This window comes from Paralichthys olivaceus, chromosome 2 (genome assembly GCF_024713975.1).
Source record: "Paralichthys olivaceus isolate ysfri-2021 chromosome 2, ASM2471397v2, whole genome shotgun sequence".
Lineage (NCBI taxonomy): Eukaryota > Metazoa > Chordata > Actinopteri > Pleuronectiformes > Paralichthyidae > Paralichthys > Paralichthys olivaceus.
The window spans coordinates 22,462,673-22,474,636 of record NC_091094.1 but is presented as its reverse complement, the minus strand read 5'-3'; the positions used below and the strand labels follow the sequence as shown (position 1 = coordinate 22,474,636).

Below are 11,964 nucleotides of genomic sequence, written 5' to 3'. Positions count from 1 at the left end.
TACAGTGACATGATATCACAGTGCCAGTTTGTGTTAGAAGGGTAAACACTGCACAGAGCTACGTTCAGATTGCCAGCCCGATGCTTTGATTACACTCAGACATGTTAGAGTCAGATAAGAGACAGAGCTCTGCAGAGGCACGATGAAGCTTCTGCTATCGGACTCCTCCTGCCCTGATTTATCTGCACTCAGCAGTTCATCCATCACACTGGCCATGGGGGCATGTCATTTGTAAATATTAATTATTTGGGAGTGAAAAAGTCCAAGAAAAAAAGATTGCATACCGAGGAAAGGTATACATAAGATGACTATGTTTCAGTCTCAGCTGCGAGGAACATCCACTCAAGGTGCTAATAACTTTGAAATATTCTAGTCTTGTCTTGTCTTTAATGAGATACAGTGGTTTAGAAGCAAAACAACAACTTCACTGTGGATGGAAACACCTAAATCATCTTTACCTCAGCAGACCAGACTTGTGCTGAATCACAATATATCAAGATTTCAATTGTTTTAAATGATTTACTCATACAGAGGATCAGTAAAGGTTCATCTTATTATCTTTTACTGCAATGAATGTACGCAAGATATTTTTAGAGTTAATTTATCTTTGACATCTGTCGAGGAAATGTGTTGTGACTGTGTTTTACAGTGAACTGTGATGACTTGAACATCAGATTAACGCTGTTCCCCATGTTCTCGACAACTTTTCAGTTGCGTCAATCACCTCATCGCACAGCAGCTAACCTTTTTTTTGTTTCAGTGCTAATTATAGACGCCTCATCTGTGACAACAGTTATCACAGGAAATAGTGAGGTTGGAAACAATCACACCACAGTAACCTAACTTTTCCACGAAGAGAAGAGGTAAAGTCTCTCACTGCACTGACACATATATTCTACTTTCTTTCTTTCATTTAAATATGTCCTAATGTCCTTACATTAATAAACAAGCAGAGCAGACATGTTCTCATGTTGTAGCTTTATTCAGTAGTAATATAAATGAGTGGTATCAGCAGACAGTGAGAAGCACCACTGGGCTCCTCAGTGAAGGAACTCAGACTTTTCACATCAGACCCCACTTGTTAAATGTTGTTAAAACATCAGTGAATCATTTAAACAACTGAACAAAAACATCAACACAAATCAGAAAGAGCGAAAAAGGAGATGATGAGTTCACTTACAAAAAGGAAAGAGAGTTACTGGACTTACTGGTACACAACACTGAATGTTCTTTTCATGTTCTCTGTTCAGCTCTGACTTAGTTCTAGTTAGTGTGCTATGCAGTTGTTCTTCCTTTACATCACTTGTTCTGGCATCATTGTAATTACAGACTGCAAACCTATTTCAGTATAACCCACATTTTGAGAGCCCACACCAGAAGAGATCAGTTCAAATAATAAAAGTCTTGTATCGTGCAATTAAATTAGAACACAAAATTACAAAGGAGGATTTCTATAATGTGTGTGAAGACATATAAACAAAGAATGTGAGAAAAAAAATAAATAGACGAGGGTGACGATGGACAGTTGAGTCGACATAACGGTTTGACCATTTCTATACACATCTGAATGTAGTTACGGTTTCTAGAATGTGACTGACAGTGTATTTAATATAATATTTAATAATATGCATCTGTTAATATATTTATTACACCTGCTTTTCTAATCACATAGTTTGTTACAGATCCTCCTAGTGCTGAACTGCTAAGGAGTGAGATGAGAGAGAAAGAGGGAGGGGAGGGCACATAAGTTACTATAGGAGGGTGCATGGGGTTGGGGTTTAGCAGGAGACTTCCATGGTCTGGGGTCTGGACTGGTTGTCCAGGCCCCCGGTGGCACTGCCCTCCAGCAGGCTGTTGAGGTTGTTGCGACTGCGACTGCTGTCCATGGAAGTGATGCTGGAAGAGGAGGTGGTGCGTGAGCGAGCCAGACGAGTCATTCCTGCTGACGGCACTGGAACAGAAACATCCATTAATATGCCACTCACACACACACAGACACACAGACACACAGACACACAGACACACACACACACACACACACACACACTCACTCACTCACTCACTCACTCACCCACTACAGTGCTGGATCACTTTCACAGCTCAATACAGCACCAACAAAATTGCTTACCATGCAAACAATTCTCAAATATGGAGATTCGTCAAATAAAAATAAATTAAGTAACAAAAAATACTGCACACGTCTATTTTAGAAACAAATTAAAACAGAACAAAAGCAAAATACAGGAGTAGCAATCCAACTCAACTAATGGGAAGCAAAACCAGCAGGTCATGCAAGAAACTAGGACACTGAAGACGGATTCCATGCTATCAGGAACAACTAAACTCCTGCAGGGAGATGAATGTGTGTCAAAGTATGCAAAACAATCTCACTGTGTGTGATACTCAGTGCATCCACCACACTGTTTGACATCTATGTAAAACTGCTGCTCTCTGGAGAGTTTGTGCATACATTGACATTCATCCAGTGTGGAGGCCATAGGGTTCAGAGCATTCTAGTCTGGCAGCTGCCTAAGAACCCGATACCTGATTCGTTGCTCAGGTGACTGAGAAGAACGTAGGGAACTGGAAGCAATGATTGAAGAAAGGAAGAAGGAGAAAGGGAGAAATGTTGAAAAGGTAGCCCTTATATTGCTTTACCCTACCTCAGTGTGTTTGTGATTCAGACTGCGGCTCTATTACAGCAACAGCACGTAAGAAATCATAGTATGTGTGCAAACTAGAAGCTTAGTTTATTGCTCTTTTTGCCTGTTTCCCTTTTGTATTTCGCACTGTGGCAATGTGTTAATGAAGGAAAAACAGCTTTTAGACACATGCTGAGGTGTTAAGATTTATTATCCACATGTTCTCTGTGCTAAAAAAAACACACTCTTTTTAATCTGTTTAATCCTGCAGTGGCATTTACTCAACAGTGGGACTCGGTGGCATTTGAAGCAATGGTGACATACTAGCTACACCCCAGAGTGCCTCCCATGGTGAAGGGTTTGGGAACAGCATTACGGAAACACACATACACAGACACACACACACACGTCATATCTGTGTGGCCAGAGCAAGAAGACCATTGTTAATGACTTCATCCATCCATGGATCAGAGTCTGTTTGGCGCTGTAAGTCAATATGGTCTGACATATTTGTGTTTGATTTCCTCTCTGCAGATGAATGACTGTAAAAATCTGAAGGCCTGTTTAAGTATGCACTTTAAGTCTCTGTAGAAAGAGACTGCATCATTAAACAGATCTGGATAGAAAAGAAAAGCACACCAGGCAAAACAAAACAGTTTTTTCTGAGGCCAACTCTATACTGAACAGGAAATTATTTGCTGTTCAGTACATCTCATGTACTTTTGTCATTTATGTCATGCTAAAAGGACATACACCTCAATACACCTCACCTACTGAGGGCTGTGGGTGCCAAACACTGCAAAGAGCATAGAGGAAATGGCGTCAGCATCCACCCAGTTGCACAGGCTGCCTCTCCGTGATTAGGTAGACAAAAAAACCATGTCTTTTCATGCATTGGTGGCCACACTACAAACTGGATCAGCAGGGGTATTTAGCAACAGCCCTGAAATGACTGCGGTGCAAACACGCCTCAGCGAGTAACATTTGGCATTGCAGTCACTCATGTCAACAGGAAATTCAGTGAGGAACACAGATAAACCTTGACCACAAACACGTAAGCCCAAAGAGGTGTTAGTCTGTAAACATTCGTTGGACAGTGACTATTTGATACAGCTAGTTTAAAGCAGTTTCATTACATATTCAGATGTTTTTACTCAGGTGAGGTCAGAGATGTGAACATGATTACTTACTGTAGCCCATGCCCTGAACAAAGTACTTGAAGGCCTCAGCAAGTTTCCCTGGCTGTGAAAAGAGAAAGGTTAAACGTAAGAAAATGATTTAGACACAACACTGTAAGATGACATGGATGTTCATCAAAAAAATAAATAAATCAAAAACCCACCTGCACAACCTGGGGTAAGCCTCCACAGTCAGCCATCTGAAAGAACATCATCGGCCTCATGAATAAATCCTTTGTGCAATGACAAAATGAATGCCATATTTTGTACATCATAAAACCTTCACCTTGAGCAGCGTGGTCTTGGTTGGATTTAGCCTGGAATTGCACTCCACCTTAAAACATCAACGACAGGTTAATACTGAGCTTGAAAACAAGAAACAAAAGCTTATCTTTTAGTTATATGAAAACTCTTCTCCAAGCCTCTTCAGTTATTGAGATGTGAGCCGATTAACTCACCACAGCCTCCACAGCAGGTGATGTGTCCCCAACCACCAGCAATGAAGGGCACCTGCATAGCAACAGATTAGGTGCAATTATTCTCAAATAGCACTGTGTATACTCAGAGACAAACGTGCCTTTGTGTTGAAAACCTACGTTAGTGTGTTGACTGTGTCCTCGTTCAGACCCACGATGGGCCTCTCGATCTCCAGGTCATGACGACTAGTACAGGGAAGCAAATTATGAGTTTGTGGAGCAGAAACTTTGTTCAAACTTAAGGTGACTGGTTAGAAATGCTGCTTTTCAGTGCACCTCATGATTAAACATAAAGATCTATATTCTCTATACATTGCTTTTTTCTATGTATTCAGGTCTGGCTGACAGCAGGGTTTGATTTTGCCTAATACTGCTAACATAAAAACAAACGCAGCTGAAAAATAACCTCCTTGGCAAAGGCAATATTATGTGCTGTATCTTACTATTGGTAAGAGCCACAGAAGAGGGCCAGGTTATCCTGGTTGATGTCCTGGGCGATATGGAGACGGTAGGTCTGGATCAGCTCCTGGTTCTCTGTCAGCTCGTCCTGGTGAACAGAGAAGAGTTAGTAAGATCCAAAGAGGAAATCTTTTTCACACTTTAAAAGTAATAAGGAGAAAATAAAGGTTGAAATGAAGAAGAGCTAGACTTGAAATAAAGTGAATGTAAGTACTATGTTTTGAACATACACCGAGCTGTTTGCATTAATCATCTAGACCAGCTGAGGGACTGTACAAACAGTCTGCTTAGTGTTAGTTAGTTGTCAGTTATCAAACTGAGTCAACATGCCACAATTTAGCACTCTCCAGATCCAGGAGGATGGAAATAGAATCATTATTAAATGTTTGTAATAATAGCAACATATCCAGGGAAATTAGAAAAAGCCTCCTGTGGTTTAGTTACTTTTTAATATCGTGAATGAAAAAGGTCAATGATATTAAGAAACAGCAGAGGGTGAGTAATACAGTACTGAAAGAAAAACTCACAGTGCTGAAGTGGTGAGCCATGACGATATCCACCAAATTACTAGTCCATCCGGTCAACTGCACAACAGGAAAAAGACAGATCCAGTTATCCCAAACCACGTTCAACTATTCTTAAACCTCAAGGTTATGGCAACATGGTCATAAACATATTTAATGCAGTGTAATATCGAAGTTGAAAAATACACAGAGATGCTGTGTTAAACATTTAGAAACTGTGAAGAATGACCTGTCTTGATGACTTAGTGGCACACACAATATTGTCTATAAGTCTCATATCTCTCTCTCTCCTTCTACTGTCATTATTCAATACAAGCACAGCAACGAAAACAACACAAATCTTAAAAAAGAACACATCATGAAGAATGTTCTTATAATTTCCTTCTGAAACCTTGTTAGTTTGAGTCAGACAGTTTGAGTAGAACAGATGTAGTGTGTAATGTATTAAATGTACATGGGACAAAGCCCCCCTCTTGCTCCATGACTGTGTGCAACACAGCAAAGAATGTTATCCCTGAACAATCTTGCACAGGACACACAACATTGTATACAGTGTTATAATAAAGGATTACACTGCAGCATTGTGAACTATCGTGCTCTGGACCTAAAGCCAATTAATCCTCGCGAAATGAAGCTAATCCAAATGAGGGAACACATAAAGACTCTACAGTGCATGCTGCTCTAACACGTTTACTTAGTTTTCATTAACTTTGGTGAGTTCCAAACTTAAAAACAGCAGGTATCATCAAATTAACACAGGATTAGAGCCTCTACCTTTGTCTTTAATGCTATTACTTCCAAAAGCACAGTAAAACGACCCTCGCTGGAAAAAATCTAGTGTTTATCGTTTTTAAGGCCCTTTAAAACAGTATAGCATTGTTTAGAAGCAAGTAATTTACTTCTGGCTTCAGATGGAATAAATTAAATGATGGGAATAAATAACAAAATATTGAGCTTACAATTGTACTGATAAGATGGAGAGCATATAAATGGGAGGGTGAACTCCAACATTCATTAATAACAACCTCACAAAAGGCTTGAAACTGAGCTGAATTATTTAAGTAAATGCTCTGTGCTGCAGAATGCACTGAAGACTTTCTAGGTTTATAGTGTTATGATGGTAATACAGACCTTTGACGCTGCCCAGTCAATCCATCCTTCTGCACATGGGTCAACATTAATGAGGACCAGTCCCTCCACCAGAGTGGGGTTGTTCAGCTGGGAAGGGGAGAACATGTGTCAACATCAACTAAACAGTACGATTTTGTCTTTCCTTTACAGTGTTTTTCTTTTTGTTTGCTTGTAGTTTTCATTTTTCTCTACATCTACAGTATCGTTTAGCCTGGTTTAGTTTGATTTTGTGTATTCTCTCAATAGTGCGAAAGAGGATAAAACACTGCAATGATCTCTAGACATGAAAACAAGATGAAAAGTGAAGCATGTCAGTTCAAACAAAAACAAGAAACAATGAATATGGAATACGGCGTCATTCTAAATTAAAGGGTACGGTTTTGTTACTGGCAGAAAGAGGATGTCAGTGGAAATCTAAGATCTATCACGTCCGATGCCGAGGGAATACTGCGGATGCTGCTTTCAACAAGATGCAAATGCAATGCAGCAACAGCTGCTATAAATCTATCAAGGGTAAATGCATTTAGTTCCAAGCGGCTTAAAGCAAATGCATTTCAGAATCAATTTTCCTTCATTAATTGTAAGCAAGAGCAGACTCTCCACAGAGAGCCTGGTGTTAGAAATCCCAATCCCTTTTTTTACCCCTCACTATCTATCTTCTTCATTATTCATCTTGCAGTGCTCGCTTGCTCCTCTCCTTCACTTCTGGCTCTCCCTGTTCTATTGTACACAGGTTGTGGTTATTTTAGCTTCGCTGTTTTGAGTGTGGAAAAAAGACAAAAGCAAATAAAAAAGGAGAGAATTGCAGAGGTGATTCATCATCAGGGGAATGGCAGTGTTTGCATTACACGTAGAGCAACCCGATGGCCTGTGTGGGCATGATTGAAGGCTTTAATGTTCAGTGTAATGAGCTGTTCGGCCTGAAAACCTTCACTCATTACAACCAGGTGTCAAAAAAAGAATGGGACGCAGACAAAGAAAAGATAAATAAAGAAGGTTGACTGTAGATGCTCTGATCCTGTTGTGGACTCACTGCAAAGCGGCTGAGGACATATGCTCCTGCACCCACGCCAATCCCAATCACACTGTTGACCCTGCACAGAAACGGTCAGTTACCACAAGACTGAAGATGAATAATCAATGTATGCACATTATCATCAGCTACCAAAAAGGAGAAGCATTTACTTGAGCTGAGTCATCACAGAGGGCAGCATTTCAGCCAACTCATCCATGGTCGGGTAGCGATAACTGCAGACAGATGAAAAACATGCAAGTCAGTGTGAGTTCATACAGGCTCAATTCCTAATTTGAATCAATATGAGAAATTAAACTGTTCATTAATTGTAATACTCACACACGTTGAGATTTTGACAGACTGGTTTAATAATTAATGTGCTTCAATTAACAAATGAACGACCATCTCACTTTACATTCTGACCAAACAATTGACTGCAGCTCCTCCGACAGCAGTGAAGTAAATGAATTCCCATTTATCAGAGGAGATAAAACCAGACTGACACCCACCCACTGGGAAAGGGAGGTGCTCCTTCCTGCTGGCCGGGTGCGTCCACATGAACCACTGCAAAGTGCTGCGTGATCTCCTGCATATCCTCATAGTTGAACAGGGTATTGAAGCACGACTTGTCTGGAAAGGTGCAGATAAAAGGAAGACACACTGAGTGTGGCTCTGAGATGCAGAGGCTAAAACAAAACAGTGTCACCACACCCAGGACATTGTGCAGTGACAAGTCTGTTACTGGCTGACTTACGGTTGAGGCCGATGTCGTGATAGGTGAGGATGACGGGTCTGTTGCCCTTGGGAACGCCTCTCATTGTCACATGGAGAACGCCATGGGGAGTCTCGATGTCATGCTCCTGCAACCACAAAAAAAGAAAAGAGTTGAACTATTTTGTTCAACATTCAAAGGATAATTCTGCTGTTATTTTACTAAATTAAAAAACATTGAAGCTAAAACCTAATTTAAGCCAGAACTTTATCATCCAAGGAACCGTAGTGTTTCAAGTGGGTGACATACTTCTTCATTACAATAAACAAGCCCATGTTGTTCATTTTTCCTCTCCTGTCAAACTAGCACATTGACGTAAACGGGGATCCTTGAGCCAGAAATCCCAAAATGACTCACATTTGATAACTGAGCATAAAAATATAGTTGCAGAATAATAACAAATAAGTAGTGCTCAATGTACGACCTATATCAAGACTACCACCAAGCTTGAACAAAGAAAGAATTATTTTATACACAACAATCAAACACAGAGGAAATGTATTCCCTCAAGTAAACACCCACAGACCAACACAACATTTGGGTAAACATCAGATTAAGGATGCAAAGCATGCCCCTCTCATCTCCACCACACATCCCCTGTGCCCTTGGACAAACAATGCACTGAACAGGCTGTCTGAGAAACTGCCTTTTTTTCAGTTGGGAAAAAGAGTTTATATCCAATGGTCTGAAACCCACAGCGCTTTCACAACTATGACTCATTTGACTTGTTGAATGTCTTTGCAGAAAGACCCATTCGAATTCAAGGAGCCAACACCAGATCCAATCGCTCACTGCTTTCTTTAGAATTAATTTCCCTATAAAGCACAAGGAAGCCCTACATTAGTACTTTATGGTGCTTCAGTAAAAGAAATTAATCAAATGACATTTTCTTGAGCTAAATGGTGGAGAGTGGTTAAGAGATGACACAGCAAAAACAGGCTTGTGGTGCTTATGGGAGTCAGAAAGAGTGCGGTACGTGACATGATTGGGAGAGATAGAACGTACGGGAGGTGACAAAGCTAGACTTTCCGCAGAAACACAGCATCATTTTATACAACACAAACAAACACATTTCCCAAGGTTAGCATGACGTGCTGCATACAACACTGTCCATGACGTAGCTATCTGCATGTGTGTGTGTGTGTGTGTGTGTGTGTGTGTGTGTGTGTGTGTGTACTGCATAGAGAGGGTGCAGCGGGCGGAGCCCAGAGCTCGTCTGGTCTCAAGGCCCACTAGTCATCAATAATACAGAGAGCGAGCCTGGGCGGATGAGAGATGCAGGTTATGACTGTGAGACACAGAGGAAGCGTGACTCTGACTGTACACTTCTCGCCCTGTGTTCCCACTGCAGGCGTTTGGCTGACGGACATATGTCACACTCCTAAGGGGATGAAGGTTGATTGTCAAGGACAGGGCTGCAGTAATTTGCCTATCTGTTATTTGAAATGGTCACATCGAGAGAGAAACGAGGGAATTGTTTGTCCTGTCAGTGACAGAATGAGACATCTTCATTTGAGTGGGTGTTGGTGCAGAGATTAGCCGGTCGCACCGAACGTGAAAAAACTATGCAAAATAACACAAAGTAATTCACACTGCCTGCTACTGATAGTGTGGAACAGTCCACAGCTACTGAATGTCCCTCTTCCTGAGATGGAATAAAACCTGATGAAACCCTTCTGCTGACAGAAAGGTTAACGTTCATGTCAGGGCAGATATGAAACAATTCTACAACCTACGCCTATTAAGAGGCAGATCAACCAGTTAAAGACGCAGTGGAAACTCTCAACGGCTGTGGTGGTGCAGAGTTTTTCCTTTTTAGTCAAGGACAGAGTCAAGGACACCCTGTGTCGAAAAAGACACTTTGGTCTGATATACAAGGCAAACATACTTGTTTGTCGGCCTTCTGTCATGTGTGTGTGCTGTACATGCGCCAGAAAAAGCAGACATGTGTGCCCCACCACTGAAATGTAATTGTGATGTTAACAGAGGGGGGAAGTAAGAGCATGACAGATATCGTCCTATAACAGATATACCATTATTGTCGTATGCATTGAACAGATGCACTATGTACAAATATGTACATGTACTAATACAAATCTATAAATGCAATAAAGAAAAACTAAGATCTGAACAATAAAAGTATAACAACCTATATAGTGGGTTATATCTGTATCCAGAAAACTAGTATCGGTAAAGGTGAAACAAATAGAAAAAGGGATGGAGAGAGTCTTGAAGTGGATGGGAGAAAATAGAGCGTGAAAGCAAGGACCGAGTGACAGAGACAGGAGGAATGAAGACAGGGGGAGTCATATGACTAACAGAAGGGTGTGCCTTAAAACAGAGGGGGTGCATGGGTTTAATTTATCACGTCGTTCCAGCCCCGTCCTGCAAGAACAAGGGTGAAGAACTATGGAAAAGAGGGCAATGGAAAGAGAGTGAAGTGCCTCTTATTTTTCTATTTAGCTTTTGGCATAGTTTATAAGCTGTATTGATCTGAGAGCTCTGACTCTCATCATTTCCTGTCAGACGAACACACACACAATCATATGGGTATACGTCTACACACTAAAGCATCAGAAGAAAACAGACATAGGGCGAGGCTGTTAACCTAGACAGCTAGAGGGGGAAAAGAAGGAGAGCACTGCATTGACAGCAACCTTCTCCCCTGTTCATACATTCATGGTGGGGGTTGCAGTTGGACAATAAGTGTATCTGTATTTGGGAGGTTGTATGTGAGACAGGAATACTGAGTAGGGGGTTTATGCTTTGAGAATTGGAGCTTCAGGGAGCCTTCCCAAGGCCAGCGGGGGAGGTATGGTCTTGGGGTTTTGGTCCTAGAATGTAGAAGAGTGAGGGAGGTGGGGTGAGATGAGAAAAGGACAGCAATATATCATTCTGTCCTGCAATCATTCACTCATCAATCCCTCCCACCCTCCCTGAAGAGCAGAATTACAGGGCAGAAACATCCAACAGCCTACCAATGGCTTTAGTCTACACATACACAAACAGATGCATACAAATCCACACCGTCACACAATATGTTCGTATGTGGGATCATCCCAGGTACATGCCACCCTGCTCCCTTTTTGACACAGAGCGCTCCCCACCTGCAGCATTCACACAGTAAGCGTTTGTCATCGAAGCAGTGGGATGATGAAGCTACAAACTCAAGGTCTCTACAAGGGAGGGAGGGAGCCACTACAGTGGTTCTGGTGTGTTACTGCTGTGTGTGTTACTGCTGTGTGCGTGTGTGTGTGTGTGCGTGTGTGTGTGCATGTGAGTGTGTGTGTGTACTTCAATCCCTCCAGTTATGGATACAAAGACAAAAGAAACATTTGATGCAGACAGAAACAAAGACACAAATACCAGTGACCCTATTGATGGACAACACACTCACACACTGAGAACTCTCATACACATCCTTTGACTGTGGCATTTGCAGATTTAGAGACACTTGAGCACAAAACACATGCATCTTTCATATCATCACATTAAACTGCACCACTGCACCCCGGGCATGTTTCGCCTGTGCTGAGTCTGTACAAACATGGACACTGTGTGACCTGTAGACACACAAGCACACAACAAATGTTGAGTCCACACTAGCAGCTGCCCAAAGAGAAAAAGCCCAAAGTCTCAGCCATCTGCTGAAGGTGGTGACAAGCAAGCAAGCAAAGACCACCAGCAGCTTTCCATTTCCTGGATCCAGCTGCTGTCACCCTGTCTTAGGTGAAAAAAACACACAGCAACCCCCTCCTATTCTGAAC

General features: G+C 41.6%; 1 protein-coding gene across 3 annotated transcripts in view; it reads right to left on the bottom strand.

Moving 5' to 3' along the window:
* Positions 1 to 963: 963 nt before the first annotated feature.
* ndrg3a (ndrg family member 3a) overlaps positions 964 to 11,964 on the bottom strand; it is a 31,390-nt gene continuing 20,389 nt past the window's right edge. For 2 of the 3 annotated variants that reach the window (XM_020086931.2, XM_020086934.2), the window contains 14 exons: positions 8,180 to 8,285; positions 7,935 to 8,055; positions 7,596 to 7,658; positions 7,444 to 7,504; positions 6,411 to 6,497; positions 5,283 to 5,339; positions 4,740 to 4,843; positions 4,417 to 4,482; positions 4,279 to 4,330; positions 4,107 to 4,154; positions 3,985 to 4,020; positions 3,833 to 3,884; positions 2,545 to 2,583; positions 964 to 1,951 (listed from right to left, as the gene is read on the bottom strand). In XM_020086931.2, coding sequence (XP_019942490.1) covers positions 1,779 to 1,951; positions 2,545 to 2,583; positions 3,833 to 3,884; positions 3,985 to 4,020; positions 4,107 to 4,154; positions 4,279 to 4,330; positions 4,417 to 4,482; positions 4,740 to 4,843; positions 5,283 to 5,339; positions 6,411 to 6,497; positions 7,444 to 7,504; positions 7,596 to 7,658; positions 7,935 to 8,055; positions 8,180 to 8,285 — 1,065 coding nt within the window. In that variant the 3' untranslated portion in view covers positions 964 to 1,778. The remainder of the gene's footprint in view (positions 1,952 to 2,544; positions 2,584 to 3,832; positions 3,885 to 3,984; positions 4,021 to 4,106; positions 4,155 to 4,278; positions 4,331 to 4,416; positions 4,483 to 4,739; positions 4,844 to 5,282; positions 5,340 to 6,410; positions 6,498 to 7,443; positions 7,505 to 7,595; positions 7,659 to 7,934; positions 8,056 to 8,179; positions 8,286 to 11,964) is intronic. The other variant, XM_020086932.2, reaches the window with a different exon arrangement.